Source organism: Colossoma macropomum, unplaced genomic scaffold (assembly GCF_904425465.1).
Source record: "Colossoma macropomum unplaced genomic scaffold, Colossoma_macropomum, whole genome shotgun sequence".
Lineage (NCBI taxonomy): Eukaryota > Metazoa > Chordata > Actinopteri > Characiformes > Serrasalmidae > Colossoma > Colossoma macropomum.
The window spans coordinates 24010-43504 of record NW_023494802.1 but is presented as its reverse complement, the minus strand read 5'-3'; the positions used below and the strand labels follow the sequence as shown (position 1 = coordinate 43504).

The window sequence follows — 19495 nt, the reverse complement described above, 5'->3', positions numbered from 1 at the left end:
TCACTAATGTTGGGGTAAATATTTACATATGTGCTGTTGTTTTCCTCTAAATAAACCTGATTAAGCTTTAATATGGTAAATTACATTATGACATGCAAGGAATCCTTTTGACAGGCAGTGAGTGACCACTTAAGGTTAAGACTGAGGGTCTGGTTTCGAGATCAGAATTACTTTTTAGACCTCTGTAATAGATGGGAGTATTATAGAAAGGTAAATTATAGTGTCTATAAAATGTGCAGATGCGTGGCTTTGGGCTTTATTCCCAAGGTAGAACTGTATGTTCACTTTAACAGAGCAAGGAATTATAGTATTATCTAAACAGCTATTTAATATGTTGAGTTATTGTGTAGCCATAAACAAAGCATGCTCATTTGTGTTCAAATATTTAGAAACAGTAGGTGTCTCCAAACTTTTGATGAGCAGTGTATGAATAAATAGAAAAATTGGGAGCAAGTGATAGGTACCATATGTGTACTGACATGGGCCATTTTTTGTTTTTTTTTTCAGACAGAACTCAGATTATAAGCCCTCCAGGGCACCTTCAGGTTCAACGTGGTCAGTCTGGAGTTATGCAGTGCCAGTATGAAGTGGACCTTCAGCTCAAGGACCCCACCATCGTGTGGAGGAAAGACAGCCAGAAAATCACAACATCAGCGCAGGATGACAAGTAAACACTTGTTTTTTTTTTTTAAAGAGAATAACTATAATGTCTCTGATATTTAAATTTTACTGCAAAACTCAAACTCAAAACAAAATGTCATTGTTTCTTTGGCTTTGAATGTAAAATTTTGTTGAGTAAACATAAATTTTTATAGTTTTAAAGGAATGATTTAGCATTTTTAAGCCTTATCTCCATCTGCTACTCCAGACAATAAGTTTCCCTGTACTTAGAAAACTATGATAGAAGCCAAAGGGCAGGCGGTAATTCTGATTAGATTAGGTTTAAAAATATTTGAGAAGTTCTTTAAATACCGCTTCAGGAACCAAAGAAACAGAACACATCTGGTTTGAGAGTGTAATAATCTGTTTGGTTGTATCACGCAGGTACACAGTGTTTGAGAACGGTTCTCTCAAAATCACGGACCTCCAGCACAAGGACGCTGGGCGCTACAGCTGTGAGGTCATCACTGAGCTGGACATGGACATAGCCTTTGGGTCCCTTACTGTGGTTGGTGAGTCACGAACAAATAAAATCTTGGAATCCCTGAGTTTTTACAGTGAACTAGTGAGTGAGGGAGTGAGAGGGTGAATTGGTGAGAGAGGGAGTGAATGAGTGAGTCAGTGAGGGAGTAGATGAATGAATAAGTGAACAAGTGTGTGAGAATAAGTGAGAATTAGAGAATTTGTAAGTGAATCAGTGAATTTGAGAGCATCAATTAGAAAATAAGAGAATTAAGTGTTAAGAATTAAGTAAGTAACTGAGTGACTTAGACAATAAGGGAGTGAATGGATGACAAAATAAGTGAGTGAATGCTTGAATTACAGAATCAGTGAGTGAATACGGGTAAGAGTTGTTGATTCACTCTCTGGGACAGGCCCAGGTTTCTCAGTAGGAATTTCTCGTATTTTTTCTGTAGATAAGCCGGATGCTCCTCACTCTCTCCAGCTCTCTGAGAAGAAAAGCCGCAGTGTCACTCTCTCCTGGACCCCTGGAAATGAAAACAACAGCCCTGTGTTGGGTAATTAAAAACTAAAAAGAAACGCTCATTAGCCCATATTTTAATAGTCCACATGTTCTCTGAGATTGTCTGAAGATAAATCTGAAGAAATGTTTATCATATTAATTTCAGTAGACTGCTGACTTTTAACAGTATAATAGAAAATTATAAGTTTGAGTGTGAATAAAACCATGAAAATTACTTGTAATCAAAAACGTTCATATTATTATTATTTATTTATTTTTTTTTACTGCCTGTTCCTCTCTGCCATTCTGTAGAGTACGTGATAGAAATGAGAGAAGATGTGCATTCAGAGGCAAGTGGCTGGAAGGTGGCAGAACAAATTTCTGCAGAAATCAACCACATTGAGATTCCTTTACTGCCTTTCTGCACTTACCACTTCAGGGTGGCAGCTGTTAATGAGATCGGGATGAGTGACTTCAGCATGCCATCAGAATCATATACAACACCTCCCGCAAGTATGTTACTAGCACAGCCATACCCCTCTCTCACTTTTTGGTGGAACATGATCACAAAATGAAAAATACATCGTTTTTTATGCTAGCTCACCTGCACATATAAAAAAATGTAAGCGATTTGTTTTGTGTGATGACTTTATTTCTGTGTCTGTACAGAACCTGATGCTTACCCAAAGAATGTGAGGAGCGAGTCCACTGACCCGGACAACATGGTCATCACATGGGAGGTACACAGAGAGCAGATATACTCTTTATGAACATATAAACGAGAAGGGTTTGGCTGCAGACTGTGCACTCTGAGCCTGAGCTGGCCAGCGCCAGCCTATTAATGGTTTTATGAGGAAAAACAGCAAACCACGCACTGTTGGGCAACAAGATTTACACTGAATAACGTTATAACGTTGTCATACTGATAATAAGATCATTAAATATGGAAACTTTCAAAATAAAATCACGATAAGACAACAATGTCGGGTTTATTCACAGAAGAAACAAACTGAAACTCATGAAAGCCTTGCTGAAGACGATCAAAACCATTAGGAATAAAACCTGAGGGTTTTGCTTCCTAACGGGAATTGGCTTGATGGTTGCCGTTAGAGACCATAAGGAAACCAAATGTATCTGGAATCAGTCCCAATTCACCTGATTAAATGATCAGAATTCTTTACACGGTGATATCAACCCAACAGAAAAACACAGAATACCATCAGTGACTGCTGAAAACCACTAGGAACCAACAGACACTTTTAATGGGTTCTTTGACTTTTTACAACAAGAAGGTACATTCAATTTAATTCTCTAGCTGTGTTATGGATGAACAGTGGATTAGGTGATGATGTCGCGGAGCAGAAAAAAACAAAAGTTAACGTGCCGTTGGGCCGCTTCTGCTGTCGTGGCAGAGAGTGCATGTGCACATGGCGTCACTGGGGCTGAGAGTGCATCTGTCTGAGAGTGCATGTCTGCAGCCAGATTGTATTGCTCTATTGCTCTGCTTCCTATTCTAAACTTAAAGGACCAATTCATTAAATTCATTTTGTTATCGTTTATGCCCCATTAATTGCCTCTGAAACATTCTGGGACAGTGTGGGACACAGACACTAGATAAAGATATATTACTGATATGAATTACTGAAGTTTTTTCTGGTTGCTGTAGATTAATCAAGCTGTACAACTAAACTAAAACTAAGTTGTGGTTCCTTGCAGTGTAATGGTAATGTCCCTATATAACTTTCATTTATGTCCCTATAACACAAGACAATCACAGGGGTACATAATAATGAAAACCAATTGAATTATTCTGGAATGAAACATCTTTCAATCTGTAGTGCAATGGGTAAGAGGTCAGGATTCTGTGCAGGCCAGTCAAGTTCTTCCACACCAAACTCGCTCATCCATGTCTTTATGGACCTTGCTTTGTGCACTGGTGCGCAGTCATGTTGGAACAGGAAGAGGCCATCCCCAAACTGTTCCCACAAAGTTGGGAGCATGAAATTGTCCAAAATCTCTTGGTCTGCTGAAACATTAAGAGTTCTTTTCATTGGAACTAAGGGGCCGAGCCCAATTCCTGAAAAACAACCCCACACCATAATCCCCCCTCCACCAAACTTTACACTTGGCACAATGCAGTCAGACATGTGCCGTTCTCCTGGCAACCGCCAAACCCAGACTCGTCCATCAGATTGCCAGACGGAGAAGCGTGATTCGTCACTCCAGAGAACACGTCTCCACTGCTCTAGAGTCCAGTGGCAGCGCTTTACACTACTGCATTCGACGCTTTGCATTGCGCTTGGTGATGTAAGGCTTGGATGCAGCTGCTCGGCCATGGAAACCCTTTTCATGAAGCTCTCTACGCACTGTTCTTGAGCTAATCTGAAGGCCACATGAAGTTTGGAGGTCTGTAGTGATTGACTCTGCAGAAAGTTGGTGACCTCTGCGCACTATGCACCTCAGCATCCGCTGACCCCGCTCTGTCATTTTACATGGCCTACCACTTTGTGGCTGAATTGCTGTCGTTCCCAATCGCTTCCATTTTGTTATAATACCACTGACAGTTGACTGTGGAATATTTAGTAGCGAGGAAATTTCACGACTGGACCTGTTGCACAGGTGGCATCCTATCACGGCACCACGCTGGAATTCACTGAGCTCCTGAGAGCGACCCATTCTTTCACAAATGTTTGTAGAAGCAGTCTGCATGGCTAGGTGCTTGGTTTTATACACCTGTGGCCATGGAAGTGATTGGAACACCTGAATTCAATGATTTGGATGGGTGATTGAAAACTTTTGGCAATATAGTGTATATGTCTGCCCTGCTGTGGACTGTGCGGGGTGTTTCCTGCCTTCTCCCCAAAGTGTACTGGGATAGGCTCCAGCACTACCCACGACCCAGGGGGATAAGCGGCTTAGAAGATGAATGAATGAAACGCCTTTTGTTGGTTAAGGACGCCACTTTAAATATCTTTCCCATGATTGTCACCAATATCATCTCAAACATCTGGGGACAAATAGTTTTTAATACCAGTGATCATGTTTGCTTAATATAAGATTATTATATAAGATAAATATACACAAGGCATTAACACAGAGCTTCTAGGTCAAGGGTGCACAACTCTGGTCCTGGAGGGCCAGTGTCCAGCACAGTTTGGAGATTTCTCTACTCAAACCCACTAAACCTGTCAATTAACAGATAAATGCAATCAGGTGTGTCTTAGTAGGTAAATTACTGAACTGTGCTGGACTCCGGCCCTCTAGGACCGGAGTTGTGCACCCCTGTTCTAGGTTTTTTTATAACATTGAGACATTAAACAATACTCGGCAGCGGCAGTGTGCATCCCTGCAGGACTCCATCAGCACAAGAAAAGAAACATATTGTTATAAGAAAACAACACAGACAGCTTCTCTGACTTGCTTTTTTTGTCTTCCTTTCAGGAGATGGAGCGGAAACACTTTAATGGACCAGATTTTAAGTATAAGGTGTTTTGGCGTCAGTCGGCTGGCCAGCAACTAAAATGGGAGCATGGTTATGTGTTCCATCCACCATTCACTGTCAACAATACCGGCACCTTCACTGCCTTTGAGATCAAGGTGCAAGCAGTTAACAAGCTGGGTGAAGGTCCCAGTCCTGCTTCTGAAATTGGCCATTCAGGAGAAGACCGTACGTTTTTCTAAATAATGCCTTTCATATTATGGATGGTCATTTTATTATACATTCAATCGGAATGTCAGTTTTATTAGAGCTTAATTTTATTAGTGCATAATGCTCTGTATTAATTTTATTTGAACTTAATTTTTGATGGTGTCTTTCTCAGTCATTTTAGAATCATTTACAGCTCTCTTTACCTAGACACATTGACCATTTCTTTGCTTATTTTTATTGCTTGCTACTAATTATGTGAAATCCCTCCTTTCCCCCAGTTCCTGAGAAGCCCCCAACTGGGATTAGAGTGTCCCAGATTAACGGCACAGCTATTAATGTCACATGGAATGCAGTCAGTAGAGAGTCTGTACGTGGACATTTGCTAGGCTATAAGGTATGTCTGCATACTCAATCATCACTAACTTGCTCAGTTATTATGGTGTTTGTTATACATATAAATTGCTACTACTCACCCGCTATTTTATTAGAAATATATGCCTTATAGATCCACTATGTAGGTGGACAGTTGCAGACTGTAGTCCATCTGCTGCTTCACAGGTTATCAGTCTCCCTCTACAACCTTTATCATTGGTCAGTTTCTGACCACAGGACTGCTGGTGTCCAGGTATCGATTCAGTGGTGGACAATTCTCAGCACAGCAATGACACTCATGTGGGCGGTGCTGGTTTGAGTGTATCAGACACAGCGTTGTTGGTGGAGTATACAGTAGTGTTAATAGAAATAGGTTAATGTGAGTTAGGGAAAAATATATAGAATTTGGTAAAAGTTGTGGGCCACTGACCCCAATCCAGCTTCACAACGCTGAAAACTTTATAGCACATCTACACACTGCACAAATTATGTTTCCCCCTAGCATTGACTTCTTGTTGAAATTCAATTAAAAGTATTTTCATCTGTTGAAATAGCAGCATCCAAAATGGTCAGTGATCTGGTCTTTATTGGCCAATAACACGGCCGGTGCAGTCCAAATAAGCAGCACAAGAGTCCTGCACTGGCTGTGATGACACTGTGCAGTAAACCAGAATTTTTTAATACCACCTTTTTGTAGACCCCTGGAATTTCATTTCATCTATGGAAGCTTATTTGCTGAGAGTGGTCCATCACCTAAAAATATCCAGCTGAGTGCTACTTTGTAGTCAGAAAATGACCGCTGATGAAGGACTAGAGGATGACTAACACAAACTGTCAACAGATGAGCTATAGTCTCAAACTGTGCGCCAGCAAGGTGGAGCTACAGGAGAGGGTTTCTGATAAAGTGGCCGGGAAGTGTATATTAATTAGTAAGTTAACCACCTGCTCCCTTTCAGTGGCATTATTGTGACTACATTTGTTTATCTGTTGTTTGCAGATCTATCTGCGGAGACTGCATCCACAAGGCATCCATGATCACAGAGGTAAAAGAGAGCTGGCCCTGAGGGACATGGAGAGAGAGGAGGAGAGCAGAGTGATTGTGGTTCATGGAGACAGGAAAGAACAGGAGGTTCTGAGTGGTTTGGAGTTTTATTCTGATTACCAGCTGTCAATCACTGCCTTCAACAGCAAAGGAGAGGGGCCTCACTCTGAGACTTATCACTTTAGCACACCAGAAGGAGGTAACACAACACAAACCAGCATCTAAACTTGAATTTACATTTACATTTACACAGTTTTCTCACTTACTCTAAATATAGTCAGTCAGCCAAGACTTGTGCTAATTTAGTTTTAGCACTGGAGCTAATAGGCTAAGGCAGCTACCATGAAAACTTATACCCCACCAATTAGCATGGTGCCAGCTGCATGCTTAAATCATCACACACTTGCCTAAAATGATTTAAGAAAATCGAAGTCAAGAAGATTTGAGTGTAATAATTTAGGTTTTGTGGGTTTTTTTGGTTTTATTTTAGTATTTTATTTATTTGTTTATGCTTAAATTCTGTGCCACATATGATTGGAAAAACCTGGAAAAAATAGCACCTGAAATGTTCTTTGTGTGTTTTCATCACCATGCACACAAATTAATTCTTAATTTGTTCCTCTTGGTTTCAGTCCCTGGCCCACCCTCCATCTGGAAGCTTGAGAGTCCATCAAAGACCGAGCTCACCCTCTACTGGAGACCTCCACACAAGATGAACGGAGTCCTCAAAGGATATATTCTAAAGTGCCAAGAGTGTAGGTTTCACTTTCACTGTTCACATGTAACTGTTCTAGCAGCATCTTCAGAAGTTTCTTTTGTTTAAACACATATTAAGAGTTAAATCAAAAGCACTGAATAATAAGACTAAATCGTTAGCTTTATTAGAAACCTCTGCCTTTTACTTCCAGTCATGGGTCACTTTATTAGAAACATCTACCTTGTGCTTCCCCTAACTGACCACTTCATTAGAAGCACTCACCTTGTGCTTCCACTAACTGGCCACTTTATTAGAAATGCCTACCTTATAGGTCCACTGTGTAGATGTACAGTTACAGTATGTTATAATATGTTACTTCTGTACGTATGTCTTCTTCTGTGTTACCTCTGTGAGTATATTTTCCCTGTAGAGGTACTTGTTTGACTAAGATTAAGCCGGAATCGTTTTAACGTTACCTGTTTATAAGTTCATTTCTGACAAAGAATTCAACTAGTAATTGCTGTTAACAGCTAATGATGTTTAAATAGCAAAACAAATCTCACCTATCACAGCTCCTGGCTAGCAAATTTTAGCTAAACAGCTAACTGTCTAGGTACTTAGGCAGGTGTTTAGGTCCTGTTTTTCTTTTATTTTGTCATTTTAGAATAGCACGAAAGCTATCTTAAGATAGCTTTTATGCCATTCTAAAATGACGGAATGAAGGATCTTTTTAGATCTTAAGTCATTTTTTATATGCTATATTCCAAGTGCATGTTAACAAGCTAATATATTCAACATTTAAGGTAAGATAAGGGGCTAGTTGAGCTAGTAAACCCAGTAAAACCCTCAGCATTTGACCTTTGGACCTTACTGATAATCAATTGATGAATACTTATAGTATGTTATAATGTTATAACATTAGCATTATTCTTTAAGTGTGAATATTCAGAAATATCTTTTTTTGCTCATTTCCTTCCTACTGGTTCCCTAGTTGTAGAGAACATTCCTGGCACACTGCAAACTATGCCCATTGATGATCCCAAAGAGACACACTTCACGCTGAGCAACCTGAACCCACAGGGCCATTACTTCTTCGACTTGAGAGCCCTCACTAATGCAGGAGACGGAGATCCAGCCAGAGTTAACGGCTCCACCTTGCTTGACGGCGGTAACTCTACACTTCATATTTCAGTTCATGTAATCCCTATTTGGTGGTGTAAGTTTTTTTTTATGTGATTCAAATATTCAATAAAAAAACTTTTTTTTTGTTGTGTACTTTTTAAAATTATAATTGATTGTAAACTTTAAGTATTCCAAAATCAATGCAGCCGATTCACTTCAGCTGCATTTTTACATTGAATTTTATTCTGCTGATGCTTAATTTGAATTTGTTCATCACTTTTGCACTTTGTTGTCTTTGTTCAGAGCCTCCATCCTCTGTGAATGTGACTGTAGGAGAAACATTCGTGAACCTGAGCTGGGTGCCAGGCCACAGACGCCGAAACATTGGCTTCACCGTTCATTACCGGAAGAGTGGTGAGAGGGGATGAGGGGAAAGCAAGGAGCATAGCACTTTATTAGAAAGATCTATGCTTAAGAACTAATTATACATTTATATTACATACGTAACTCTGCATTCATTACTATAGTTTATAAATGTTAATGTAAACATTTTCTTTACACAGAGTTATTTACACAGATGATCCTGTCTGCATGAGTGTTCATAAATGTCTGTTTATGACTCATGTACCAATTTATATACAATTATGTGCCGCCCGTCAAAAGATTTGGGGCACTGCCTACTTTTGTAATTTAAATTGTCTCACTGTTACTTCAAGTTTTAGTTTATCATAGTTATTGCTAAAAGCACAAATTAAAGCTGTTGTTTCAAAGCTGGTTTAAAAAAAGTGAGAGTGGCCTTTGACTTTATTCACAATGTAGCTTCATCACTAATATTACAAGTATTTGCACAGGCGATATTGTTTGTATATTGGAAATAATTGTCATTTGTATTAATATCCAAAAGAAAACATATACGTAAGTGTTAAATGAAACATGCCTATTAGTGTTACATTTAAAATGTGTAAGCTAGCTAAGTTAGGTGAACCCAAACTTTTGACAGCCAGTGTCTATCTGTAGAGGTGTAGCCAGTGTGATGCACCCTACAGTTGCAGTGCTTAATACACAAATGCAAAATGCATCGTTGCTGCTACTTTAGAAATCAGTCCTCTTCCAGCATCTTCAGTGTGTTCTCAGACTTAGTGGGGAAATTCTATGATATTAACAGTCATATCACTTTCTTTGTTGGGGAAAAAAGCTACTTAGGCCCAAGCCCCTTTCTTATTTTTACCTCTACTCCTTGTTTTTGAGTGTCACCTTGCGCCTTGGAACTGAGTTACAAGGGGTGGTGGTTGGAGTCTTCCCCACGAAATGGGACAACCCTTAAATAAAAAGCAACATTACTTGATTAACAGGTTACGGTGCTTTGTAGGCGACCCTGCCAGTCTGCAGTGATAGCAGAGGAGGGCTTCTTTCGCCAGCTTGTTGTTCAGATTTTCCTGTTCCACCTCTACTGGTGCAGCAGTTCCGATGCCTGAGGCACCAAAATGTAACTGCTGAACCACTTAAGGTGGAACGGAAAATTAAGCTGGCTAGCTACCAAGAATTCAGCATACTAGAGATTTTTTTATGCTTGTTCTGAAGGAACATAGCACACTGAAACAACATTAAACTAAGATAATAAAATGGTTATCATAATTTTTTATCAGAGAAAATACTCACATTTGTGGGTTTCTTTGGTGGCTTGTGCAGCCATCTTGCCGGTTTTTCTTTTGTTCTCATAAAGAAATTATTCGTCTGTTATGCCTCTGAAAAACCTCCGTTTGGAGGGCCATGTAGCCCTAACACTTCGCGCTACTCCACTATCTCAACAAAAATCAGGACACCCTACCCCTAGACGTGAACTCACAAAACTGAGGAGTATGGCTAAGTGGTAGTGGCGAGGGGTGAAATGGGATTTGGCCTTAGTTTGAATAGGTGTTAAGCCTTCGTTTGTATGTGTTTGTGTTCAGTTGAAGGTCATTGGGAGGAATCGGAGCAGGTGAATTCCGCTCTGGCCTTCTACCAGCTCCAGGGCCTTCAGCCTGGAACAGAGTACGTGCTGGAGATCCGCCTCAGTAACGAAACCATCTGGATGCAGGAACTGCAGACCAATGGGCCAGGTATGACATACTCTGATGTTGCATACACTGTATACTTTATTAGAAGTACATGGTTCTGGTCACTTGATATAATGGTAAATGACATCGCAGCAGTGCAGCGGGTCACACACGTGTGAGTGTGTTGGCGTGAGTTTCGTCTGCAGTCCCTGGGCAGTTTGATAATATTATTAATAGTAAACAGTACTCACATAAGCAAAAACCAATTAACATTAAAAGGTGCCTAATTATAAAAAACATTAAATTACTTTGCAGCCCTGCAAGCAATTCTTTACTATTTTCCGACTAGATTAGTGACCGTATTGGATTTCTTCCTTTCTTTCCTATGATATTGGCCCAGTGCCTGGTCACTGGACCTGGTATCGGATCAGTACCATCCCCAGTCAGATGTACATAGTTTTTGAGCAAGGTCGAGTTTCAAGTGTGTGGTTTATAGTAAGTGGTAGGCTGTCTGGTTATTTTTGCTGACATTCCTTTTGCCTTGTTTTCTTTCTCATTCTTCCTTCAACATTCATTTCTCGTTCTTCACTCTCAGAGCTTGCAGTGGTGAAGAATGGCTTTGCCTCTGAGGGCTGGTTTATCGGACTAATCAGCGCTATAGTGCTGCTGCTACTGATCCTGCTTATTCTCTGCTTTATCAAACGAAGCAAGGGCGGCAAATACTCAGGTTAACACACACTGAAATACTGTTACAGTGACAGGCACATAACCGGTTAATGTTCAGAAGTTTTAAATCAATGTTTTCAGTCATAAGAAACAAATTATATTGCAGATACATGTATAAAATGTAATATTCCAGTCGTGTACACCTCCCAAACTGAAAAAATAGGTACAGGTAGGTTTACCTGTACACACTCCACATCTACCAAAACATATTTTATTATTTATGAAATAACTCATATTTTTTAGACAAACCACAGAGTCAAAATCTTTGGAAAGTCCTTTGTTCAAAAAAATTATTTATTTGCTCGTTTACAGTGAAAGATAAAGAGGAAGGCCGGGTGGACTCAGAGGCTAGACCAATGAAGGACGAGACGTTTGGAGAGTACAGGTCAGTTCTGGGTTTTTCTCATGCTGTTAGACAAATAATTATTCTAAAGTGTTTAATCATAATCTGGAAAATATTTGCACATATGTAAACCACTGATATTTATTTATCTGTTTTTCTAAATGTATTGTATTATATTTATGTCAAAAATGTTAAAAATTGTTATTTCATTATTGCCTGAATTTCTTACAAATTACTTAGATTTTAAATTACTAATAATTTCCATATGTCATTTGAAGATTTTTCAAAATCATTTAAATTTTTATTTACAGTTGTCTTTCTATCTCTTGGGTGGCTTGAAAACCATCATTGCTGTCCAATCTCCTTTTTTGTCATTATAATTTCTTGACATTGTGTGAGAACAGTCCATGATGAGTAGACTATTAGAAATGCTCCAAAATTGCTCGGTAGGAAATCTCTTTACATTAACTTACATTAAAAGTAAAGAACGTTTTTTGCCCTCTCCTGTAAAGTTACTATTTTGGAGATACTTGTTTTTCTTTGGACAGTGATGACATTTGTTAAATTGTATTGTTATTATTTAGTTTATTTATTTGCTTCAAATGTTATCACTGAAATTTGGCCAATGATTACTTTTTATTCTCCCAAATGCTTTCACAATGCAGATCACTGGAGAGGTAAGTTATAATAATCAGAATCACAGTCAGAATCTTATATATGCCACATAAAGTCTGACCAAGGAGCGATGGAAGCTTATACCCCACTAGTTAGCATGGTGCTAACTGCATGTCTTCATCACTGACACTGTATAACAAAGTGTTATCTGGAAAAACGTATGGACATTGCATAGCCAAAACAACAGTGACCTGAATTCTGTCCATACTATAGTCTATGTTTATAGTATACAGTGTCAGAAACCACAAAATCAGGTCTGTTAGAGCTGAGCAACTCCACACAGTTGAGGCAATTGTCTAATCATTTAGGCATTTTGTAGCACCATGCTACTTGGTGCTCCAAGGAAACTTCAGACACCACATATCTTTTTGGGGTAAGGAATAAATTTATGCAAATTTGATTGTTTGCTAGACTATGTTCATTTAAAACTAGAACTTTTTCTCTCTTCAGCAGTGATAACGATGAGAAACGCTCCATGAGCCAGCCGTCGCTGTGTGTGGAGAGCAAACGTGGAAGTGACGACAGCCTAGCTGAGTACGGGGACAGCGTGGACATCCAGTTTAACGAAGACGGCTCGTTTATTGGTCAGTACAGCGGCCGGAGGGACCACCATGGCCAAGCTGGTGACCACGACAGCTCCGGGGCCGTGTCTCCCACCAATCCCAACATGCCTCCCCCGAGCATGAGCTTCCCCAACTCCGTCACCGGCATCCTGGGGGGAAACTAACATGAACGGACTGACAAGTTCACTCCAATACTGGCATTCCTTCACATACAGATTAATACCAATACTGCCCGTGTGAAACAGAGCATTCTGGGACTGAAAATCTTTACACAAGACACGACAGGACTGAAAACGTCTGCAAATTTTTCGCCACTGCCGACAACATTAGAGCAGTTTCAAGCACACACATACTCACACTCACTTTCGTCTAAAGGCCTGGATAGACTTTAGAGAACTGACAACTTACTTTGATGTTTGGAGATATGCAATGTCATAAAATGTATCCACAACTTTTCAAAAATTTGGAATCACTGTTTTCAACAATACAAAACTGATTTGGTTGTAGAAAAATTATAGAATTATATTAACCCTGTTGATAAGAGCGATCTATCACATGAATTTGGTGGTGGCCCCTTAAACTTGTTTAAATCTGCTGCCAGAAGAGCTATGATACACATCCACGCTGGTCACAGTGAACCGTGTCAACTTGGAGAATCAGAGCTAAACTTGTTTTCTGTCACTGTGTAAAACATGCACAAGGCTTCCTTCATTGTTAACAAACACAGATTTTCAGCTTTGTTGTTGATCACATTCAGGATGAAAACAACAGCAGCATTCAGAAATCACAAACAGGCACGTTTTGATCACTATCAATTTAATCTTTTAATCACCTGAAACATTGAACAAAACATCTAAAAATACATTTTACCATATTTCAGTCTGCATTGTGTAAGCTATTATGGTGCAACAACGATGCTAAATATGGTTTGTTTGTGATAGTAACCAATGCTGTAAACATTATAGAGTGTAAAGACAAACGGCAATAATATCCAAGTTATTCCACTTGGTTTTGCTGATTGTTTTCTTAATTTCCATTGATATACAACACAAACATTTTATTGTCCATCAGTTTTGATCCAACAGTCCAACATGAGAAGGTAAATACACATAAGATCATCAAATAATTATAGTCAAAGAGAAATAAGTTCAGTCTGTCCAGGCTTTTAGACTCATCCCAATGAAAAAACAGTCACTGATCTGACGAACATGGTGAACAGAACATTCCAGACACATTCCACATCACTGAAACCTCCAAAGAAGTGTTTACGGCTGTGAGTGAGGGATTAATTCTGTATTCCTCCTCCTTCTTCTCTTCTCCACTCTCCTGCTGGCCCATGTTTGCTTCCCACCAAGCAGTTATTCTTTCTGTAACGTTTCTTGTGAACACTCTGGGTGCAGCGATTCCTGGGGTTTGGATTAGGGTCAGTCTGAGGGTCAGCATTAAAATAACTCTAAATTCAACTCTTAATTCGAACCCCATGCTGCAAAAAATGATATCTTGGCGAAAAAATATTGTAGCATGTAATATTTCTCATTGTGATATTGCTGGAAGGATAATTTTCAGTCTATTTCTAGGTATGTTTTACACGCTTTAAGTAATATGTAGTTTTATCTAGATAAATTGTCTTATTCCATCATTATTTCATGAAACAAGCAAAATTACTGCCATTATTTATCAAATCGAAATTTGTCCGCATTACTTCTTGAAAGAGTTTTAAACTTAATAAATTCACTTAAAAATTACTTAAAGCAAGTAAAAATAACTCTAGGATTAGGTTAAATCATAACATTCTTGCAGCGTCTTATAATGAGAAATATTAGATATTTTGACTAGATTTAGGATGATTCCATTTGCATACAAGATATGATTTGTTGCAGTGTAACCAAAGCCTTAATCTCATATCAACATCTATGATGCATAATGCATTTAAAAAAACTGCAAATGATTTCCAGTCATTGTTCTGAAGTGGATATTACTATAACATTAGTACATTAATATTATATGATACGGTTTCATAGATCAGGTATTCATAGGGAATGTTACTGAGTGCCATGTCCTCATCTCTGTTCTTATGCCTCTTTCACACTACATCTTTTTTTTCTTGTAAATCTGCAGTTTTTTGCTGCTGGTGTGGTGTGGAAGTCTGAGGGAATGTTCTGTTTCTGTTGTAAGTGGTGTAATGTGAAAGGGGTCATTACTGCACACCAGAATGAAGATTAAGAGACAGGGAGGAAAAAGAAGGGAGGAAAGGAAGACAAAAGAAACAGAGAGAATGGTGGAGAAAGAAAGAGTGGTCAAGGAAGAAGGAGGAAGTTACGTAGGTTGAAGTCTAAGTAAAGTACCAATACCACAAATAAGAAGTTATGTGGGGCTGATGATTTTTTTTCTCATGATGTTCATATCACTTTTTTATACTCAAATATTTATTTTCTTTCACTTTATAGAATTTTATTTCACATTTTTTTTTTATAAATGTATCTATTTTTGTTTGTTACATTTTGCATTTTTTAAGATTTTATCTGTCTGAGTGCCTGGTTTACATCTGCACATCTATCCATCCTTTTGTACCTTAAAGCAAAACCTTTACCCCAAGACACATTTTCCTCAATGCACACATTTCAGAGTTTACTTACTTAGTGCAAAATCTTATAAAACCTTTTCAGTTTAGTCTATATCACAACCAGTTTCCCAATGTGTTAAATCCGATGTCCTATAGTACCACATTGTACTATAGTAATACTCTATTACTCTCATATGCATACAGTGTATAACTCTTTGTCTGACATTTATAATTCTTCCTTATGGATGTATCTCATTTTGAACCATTAAGAAAGATTCAGGAATCATATATGTATATCATTACCGGTGTATTGTCATCCAGAGGGTGTTATGTATTCAAAGTAGTGTATTTGTTGCAACTCGATATAAGGCAAAACCTTAAAAAAGTCAATTCAACAGCAGCAGTGGAGCCAAATTTTGTGCTTTTTGTGCTTTTACTCAATCAGAAAGCTAAGCATTTTCTATATTTGCTGGAGCAACTAACCGCATGAGAGGCAGTCGTGAGTATGAACACTAATACAGCGATTTGTGTGTGAGGTCGTGCCTGTTTTTAACCCCTAGTGCTGAAGCAGTCACTATTTTGTGCTGGAATCCTGATGAGATGCCTTACAGAATTTTCTTATGGCTCCTGTTCCTCCTTTTTTATCTGTACCAAGTGTCTTTTTTGCATCTGTCCCATCAACCATGACCATCGAGACACTGTAAAACCTGCTGCGTTGTTCAGTCCATCAATAACAAGCAGCTGTGGAGCCTCACAAAGGAACTGAACTACTGTGAGTTATTCCACAATTCACTTAGGACTTGGCGGGCCACATCATGGCTTTTCGGAGGAGAAAGAAAACAGTAAAAAAAAAATCTATTTAACTCTTACATCCATGCGAAATTTCAAAACTGTGTTCCAAATATTTTTTCAGTTCTGATTTTTTGAAGGTATGGTGGAATATGTTTCCTTGAAAAAAGGGATATAGACTTCCTGGAGCATTGTAAAGGAAAATTTGTAAATCAGTTTTTTCCTCGTATACTTCATGCTTAGAAAATTACTAAACCATGAAGTACAAATACCAAACTTGTAAATTTATCTTTATATAATAGTATATAATAGTAAGATATGCCTGTCCTTATTGAGAAAAAAAAAAGAAATTTCTTTTAAGAAAATAAATGGCCACAAATAGTTGAGGCAACTGGGGTCAACTTTAAAAAATCATAACTAAAAAACTATTTGCCACACAGGTTTGAAATTGTGCATGTTTGCATAAATTAAGTTGGAATTTTTTCTTGAATTTTTTCATTGAAAGCCATTTGACCTGCCAGGTCCTAGGTAAGTGAAATAACTTTTGTGTGAGTTTGTTGTTTCGGCAGCTGTTTCCTTCACTCTTTTGTGTGTTGTGGAGGAACACTTGCCCATGTTTAGACTCTCCTCTCCATCGTAAAGGCTAGTAAGAGTCCAGCTATACGAATACGCTCTCAAAAAATTTGAGTCATGCTGGCAGATAAGAGTCATGTAAGAGATACCCAGGAAGAATCGGTGAGGCGAGAATGAATCACTTATCAACTATCACATTTTGAATGTAAATAAACCTGAAGATTGTCATTTAGTATTTTGCTTAACTTTTTTTCCTCAAAGGATTTCACTATCATTTTTTATATATGTGCACTCATGCTATTAGTGATCCAACGCCATTAGAGCATTTCTTATTTTCCTATTTGATATGTTTGATATGACTTTTGGAAGATTAGGAAATGATCAGGTGGGACTCCAACTTTGTTTTCTAAAAAAAAAAAAGCATCCTAGCTACTGATATGTACATTATTTAATGAAAATGATCCAGCGCTAAATGAAGTGCATTTGGAGCAATGTCATTTATGCAGTTGGAGAGTGGAGTGAAGGAAAAGCTCTTACTGTAGGGGGCGCTCTCAGGGCCGTGGTTTATAATGGACTCAAAATAATGACACTTTTAGCTAAAGGTGAGCAAAAAAGCTGCCTAATCTTAACAGCATAAGTTAGATTGGACCACTGTGGAGTATAATACACAGTTCATTTGGTGTGCTGTTAGATTTGCTAAGCTCTTTTTTGTTCAGATAAATAGGATAAATCATTTTAAATTGAATAAGTATATTTGTTCCCAACATTTTATGCTTTTTTAAACAAAAAGTTTTCATATAAAAATATTTCAGATTCAGTTATACTTAGCTGTTGATTAGTGGTCCAAATTTGCACTTACATCTCAAGTTTTTTGCCTTTCTGACCTTCTGACCAAAACCCACGGTGATGACCCACTGGAGTCAGATGCATGATAAATATTTAAACCACCATAGATTCAGTCTAAAAAAACACATGTAGTCAATTAAATGCATTAAATATCTATTTTCATATGAAGGGAATGTGTTTTGTGAAACCTGTGGGTTTTCATTGTGTACTTTTGGTGCAGTTATGTTGAGATAACTCTGAATTAAGCAGCAGTTTCCTCTCACTTCACTTTCCAACCTTTTTTTCTGGAATATGTTAATATTGTATGTAAACTTCTTCCTATTGCCGCGCTCTTTTTTGAAAATAAATAGTGAAAAAGACAATAAAAAGGCATAGTAAAGTAAAAAAATAAAAGAAAGAAAAACGAACAGTCTCTATAAGCAGCAGTTAAAGCGTGTTAAGAGATTGTGGTGATGAGGAGAGAGTGGACGTTAATAATATTTGCCGATGGTCAGTTCCTCCTCAGACACAGTGGCTTTGTACCTGCTGATTGCATTATGTGCTGTATCTAAAAACTAAATAAAAAAAAGACATGGAGTAAGAAAATACAGAAATATGGCTTTTTTCTTGTGTCCCGTGTTATTAAGAAGCCTCACGGTTTGGGTTTTACAGTTGTATATACACTCTCATCAGAGTTAACCCTTTGTAATCAGCTGTATTCTGCAGATAGAGATTTGATTGAAAATGCTGAAATATTCCTTTAAGTCAGCTGGTGGCATGCTTTTTTTATCAGAAGCATTTTGTCGATACAGAAAAACCTTTAAAACCATGCCAGTTTTAAGCGACAGTTACATCCTGTTGCAGGAAACTGAGAGGAGCCAGCACATGGACTTTTCAGCTCCAGCTCAAACCTAGCTCCACCCTTGGCCCCCACTCTGGAGCTCTTTGCCAGACTGCCCTTGCCTCTAGATATCCTGCCTGCATTAACTGTGGGTGGATCTCATACACTATATGGACAAAAGTATTGGGACACCTACACATTACACCCACAGAAGCACTTATGAATCCCTCTCTAAATTCATATACATACATATAGAGATGGTCCCCCTTTTGCAGCTACAGCAGCTTCCACTCTTCTGGGAAGCTTTCTACAAGATTTTGGAGTGTGTCTGTGGGACGTTTTGTCCATTCATCCAGAAGAGCATTTGTGAGGTCAAACACAACAAATCTGGCTCGCAATCTCCATTCTAGTTCGTCCCAAAGGTATTCAATGGGGTTGAAGTCAGGGCTCTGTGAGGGCCAGTCAAGTTCTTCCACACCAAACTTCTGGTCTTCTCTCTGCCTATGATGTGGTCTCTCTTGTTTTGGTCTCAACATCATTTGGACTCGGTTTTGTCTTGGTCTTAACATAATTTTGACAGGGTCTGGTCTTGCACACGTTTCCTCTTCAAGTGTTCTCTCTCCTCGATTCCTCCAAGTGCACTTTAAGAATGTATATGTGCTCAAAGATGGAAGCAGTATGATCTGTGAGCCAGAAAATGGGTCCGCATCCACCTGGTGTAGTCTTTGGATGATTAAAGTTAATGGGATGTTACTGCCAAAGGATGATGAAAGTGAATTAAATTTGATTTGGTTGAATTGTAAGCATTCCCATGTGAAAAGTCAGATGATAATAGAATATAGTTGTTTATTATCGGCAGATCTGTTAAAGTGATGGTTGAGCGAAGGGCATTTGAATTGACAAATATGTTTGGTGTCCCTCTGTTCTTGCATCTTATCCTTGCATTTATTCCTCAGGAGGAGCTAATATGCGAGGAAAGGAGGCAAGGAAAGAAAATAAGAATGAATGATTAAGGATTGAATGATTAAATATCCATCCCAAGTCTCTCCATGATC

At 38.5% G+C, this 19495-nt stretch overlaps 1 protein-coding gene across 1 annotated transcript in view; it reads left to right on the top strand.

Annotated features, from left to right (window-relative positions):
* The window catches only part of l1camb (L1 cell adhesion molecule, paralog b), a 67338-nt gene extending 49133 nt beyond the window's left edge, over nucleotides 1–18205 (top strand). The window contains 16 exon segments of the mRNA XM_036590748.1: nucleotides 508–667; nucleotides 1045–1172; nucleotides 1578–1679; nucleotides 1937–2137; nucleotides 2294–2364; nucleotides 5066–5291; nucleotides 5552–5667; nucleotides 6643–6886; nucleotides 7320–7442; nucleotides 8376–8552; nucleotides 8810–8920; nucleotides 10456–10605; nucleotides 11138–11269; nucleotides 11581–11653; nucleotides 12277–12288; nucleotides 12737–18205. Coding sequence (XP_036446641.1) covers nucleotides 508–667; nucleotides 1045–1172; nucleotides 1578–1679; nucleotides 1937–2137; nucleotides 2294–2364; nucleotides 5066–5291; nucleotides 5552–5667; nucleotides 6643–6886; nucleotides 7320–7442; nucleotides 8376–8552; nucleotides 8810–8920; nucleotides 10456–10605; nucleotides 11138–11269; nucleotides 11581–11653; nucleotides 12277–12288; nucleotides 12737–13013 — 2303 coding nt within the window. The 3' untranslated portion in view covers nucleotides 13014–18205.
* The last annotated feature ends 1290 nt before the right edge of the window (nucleotides 18206–19495 follow it).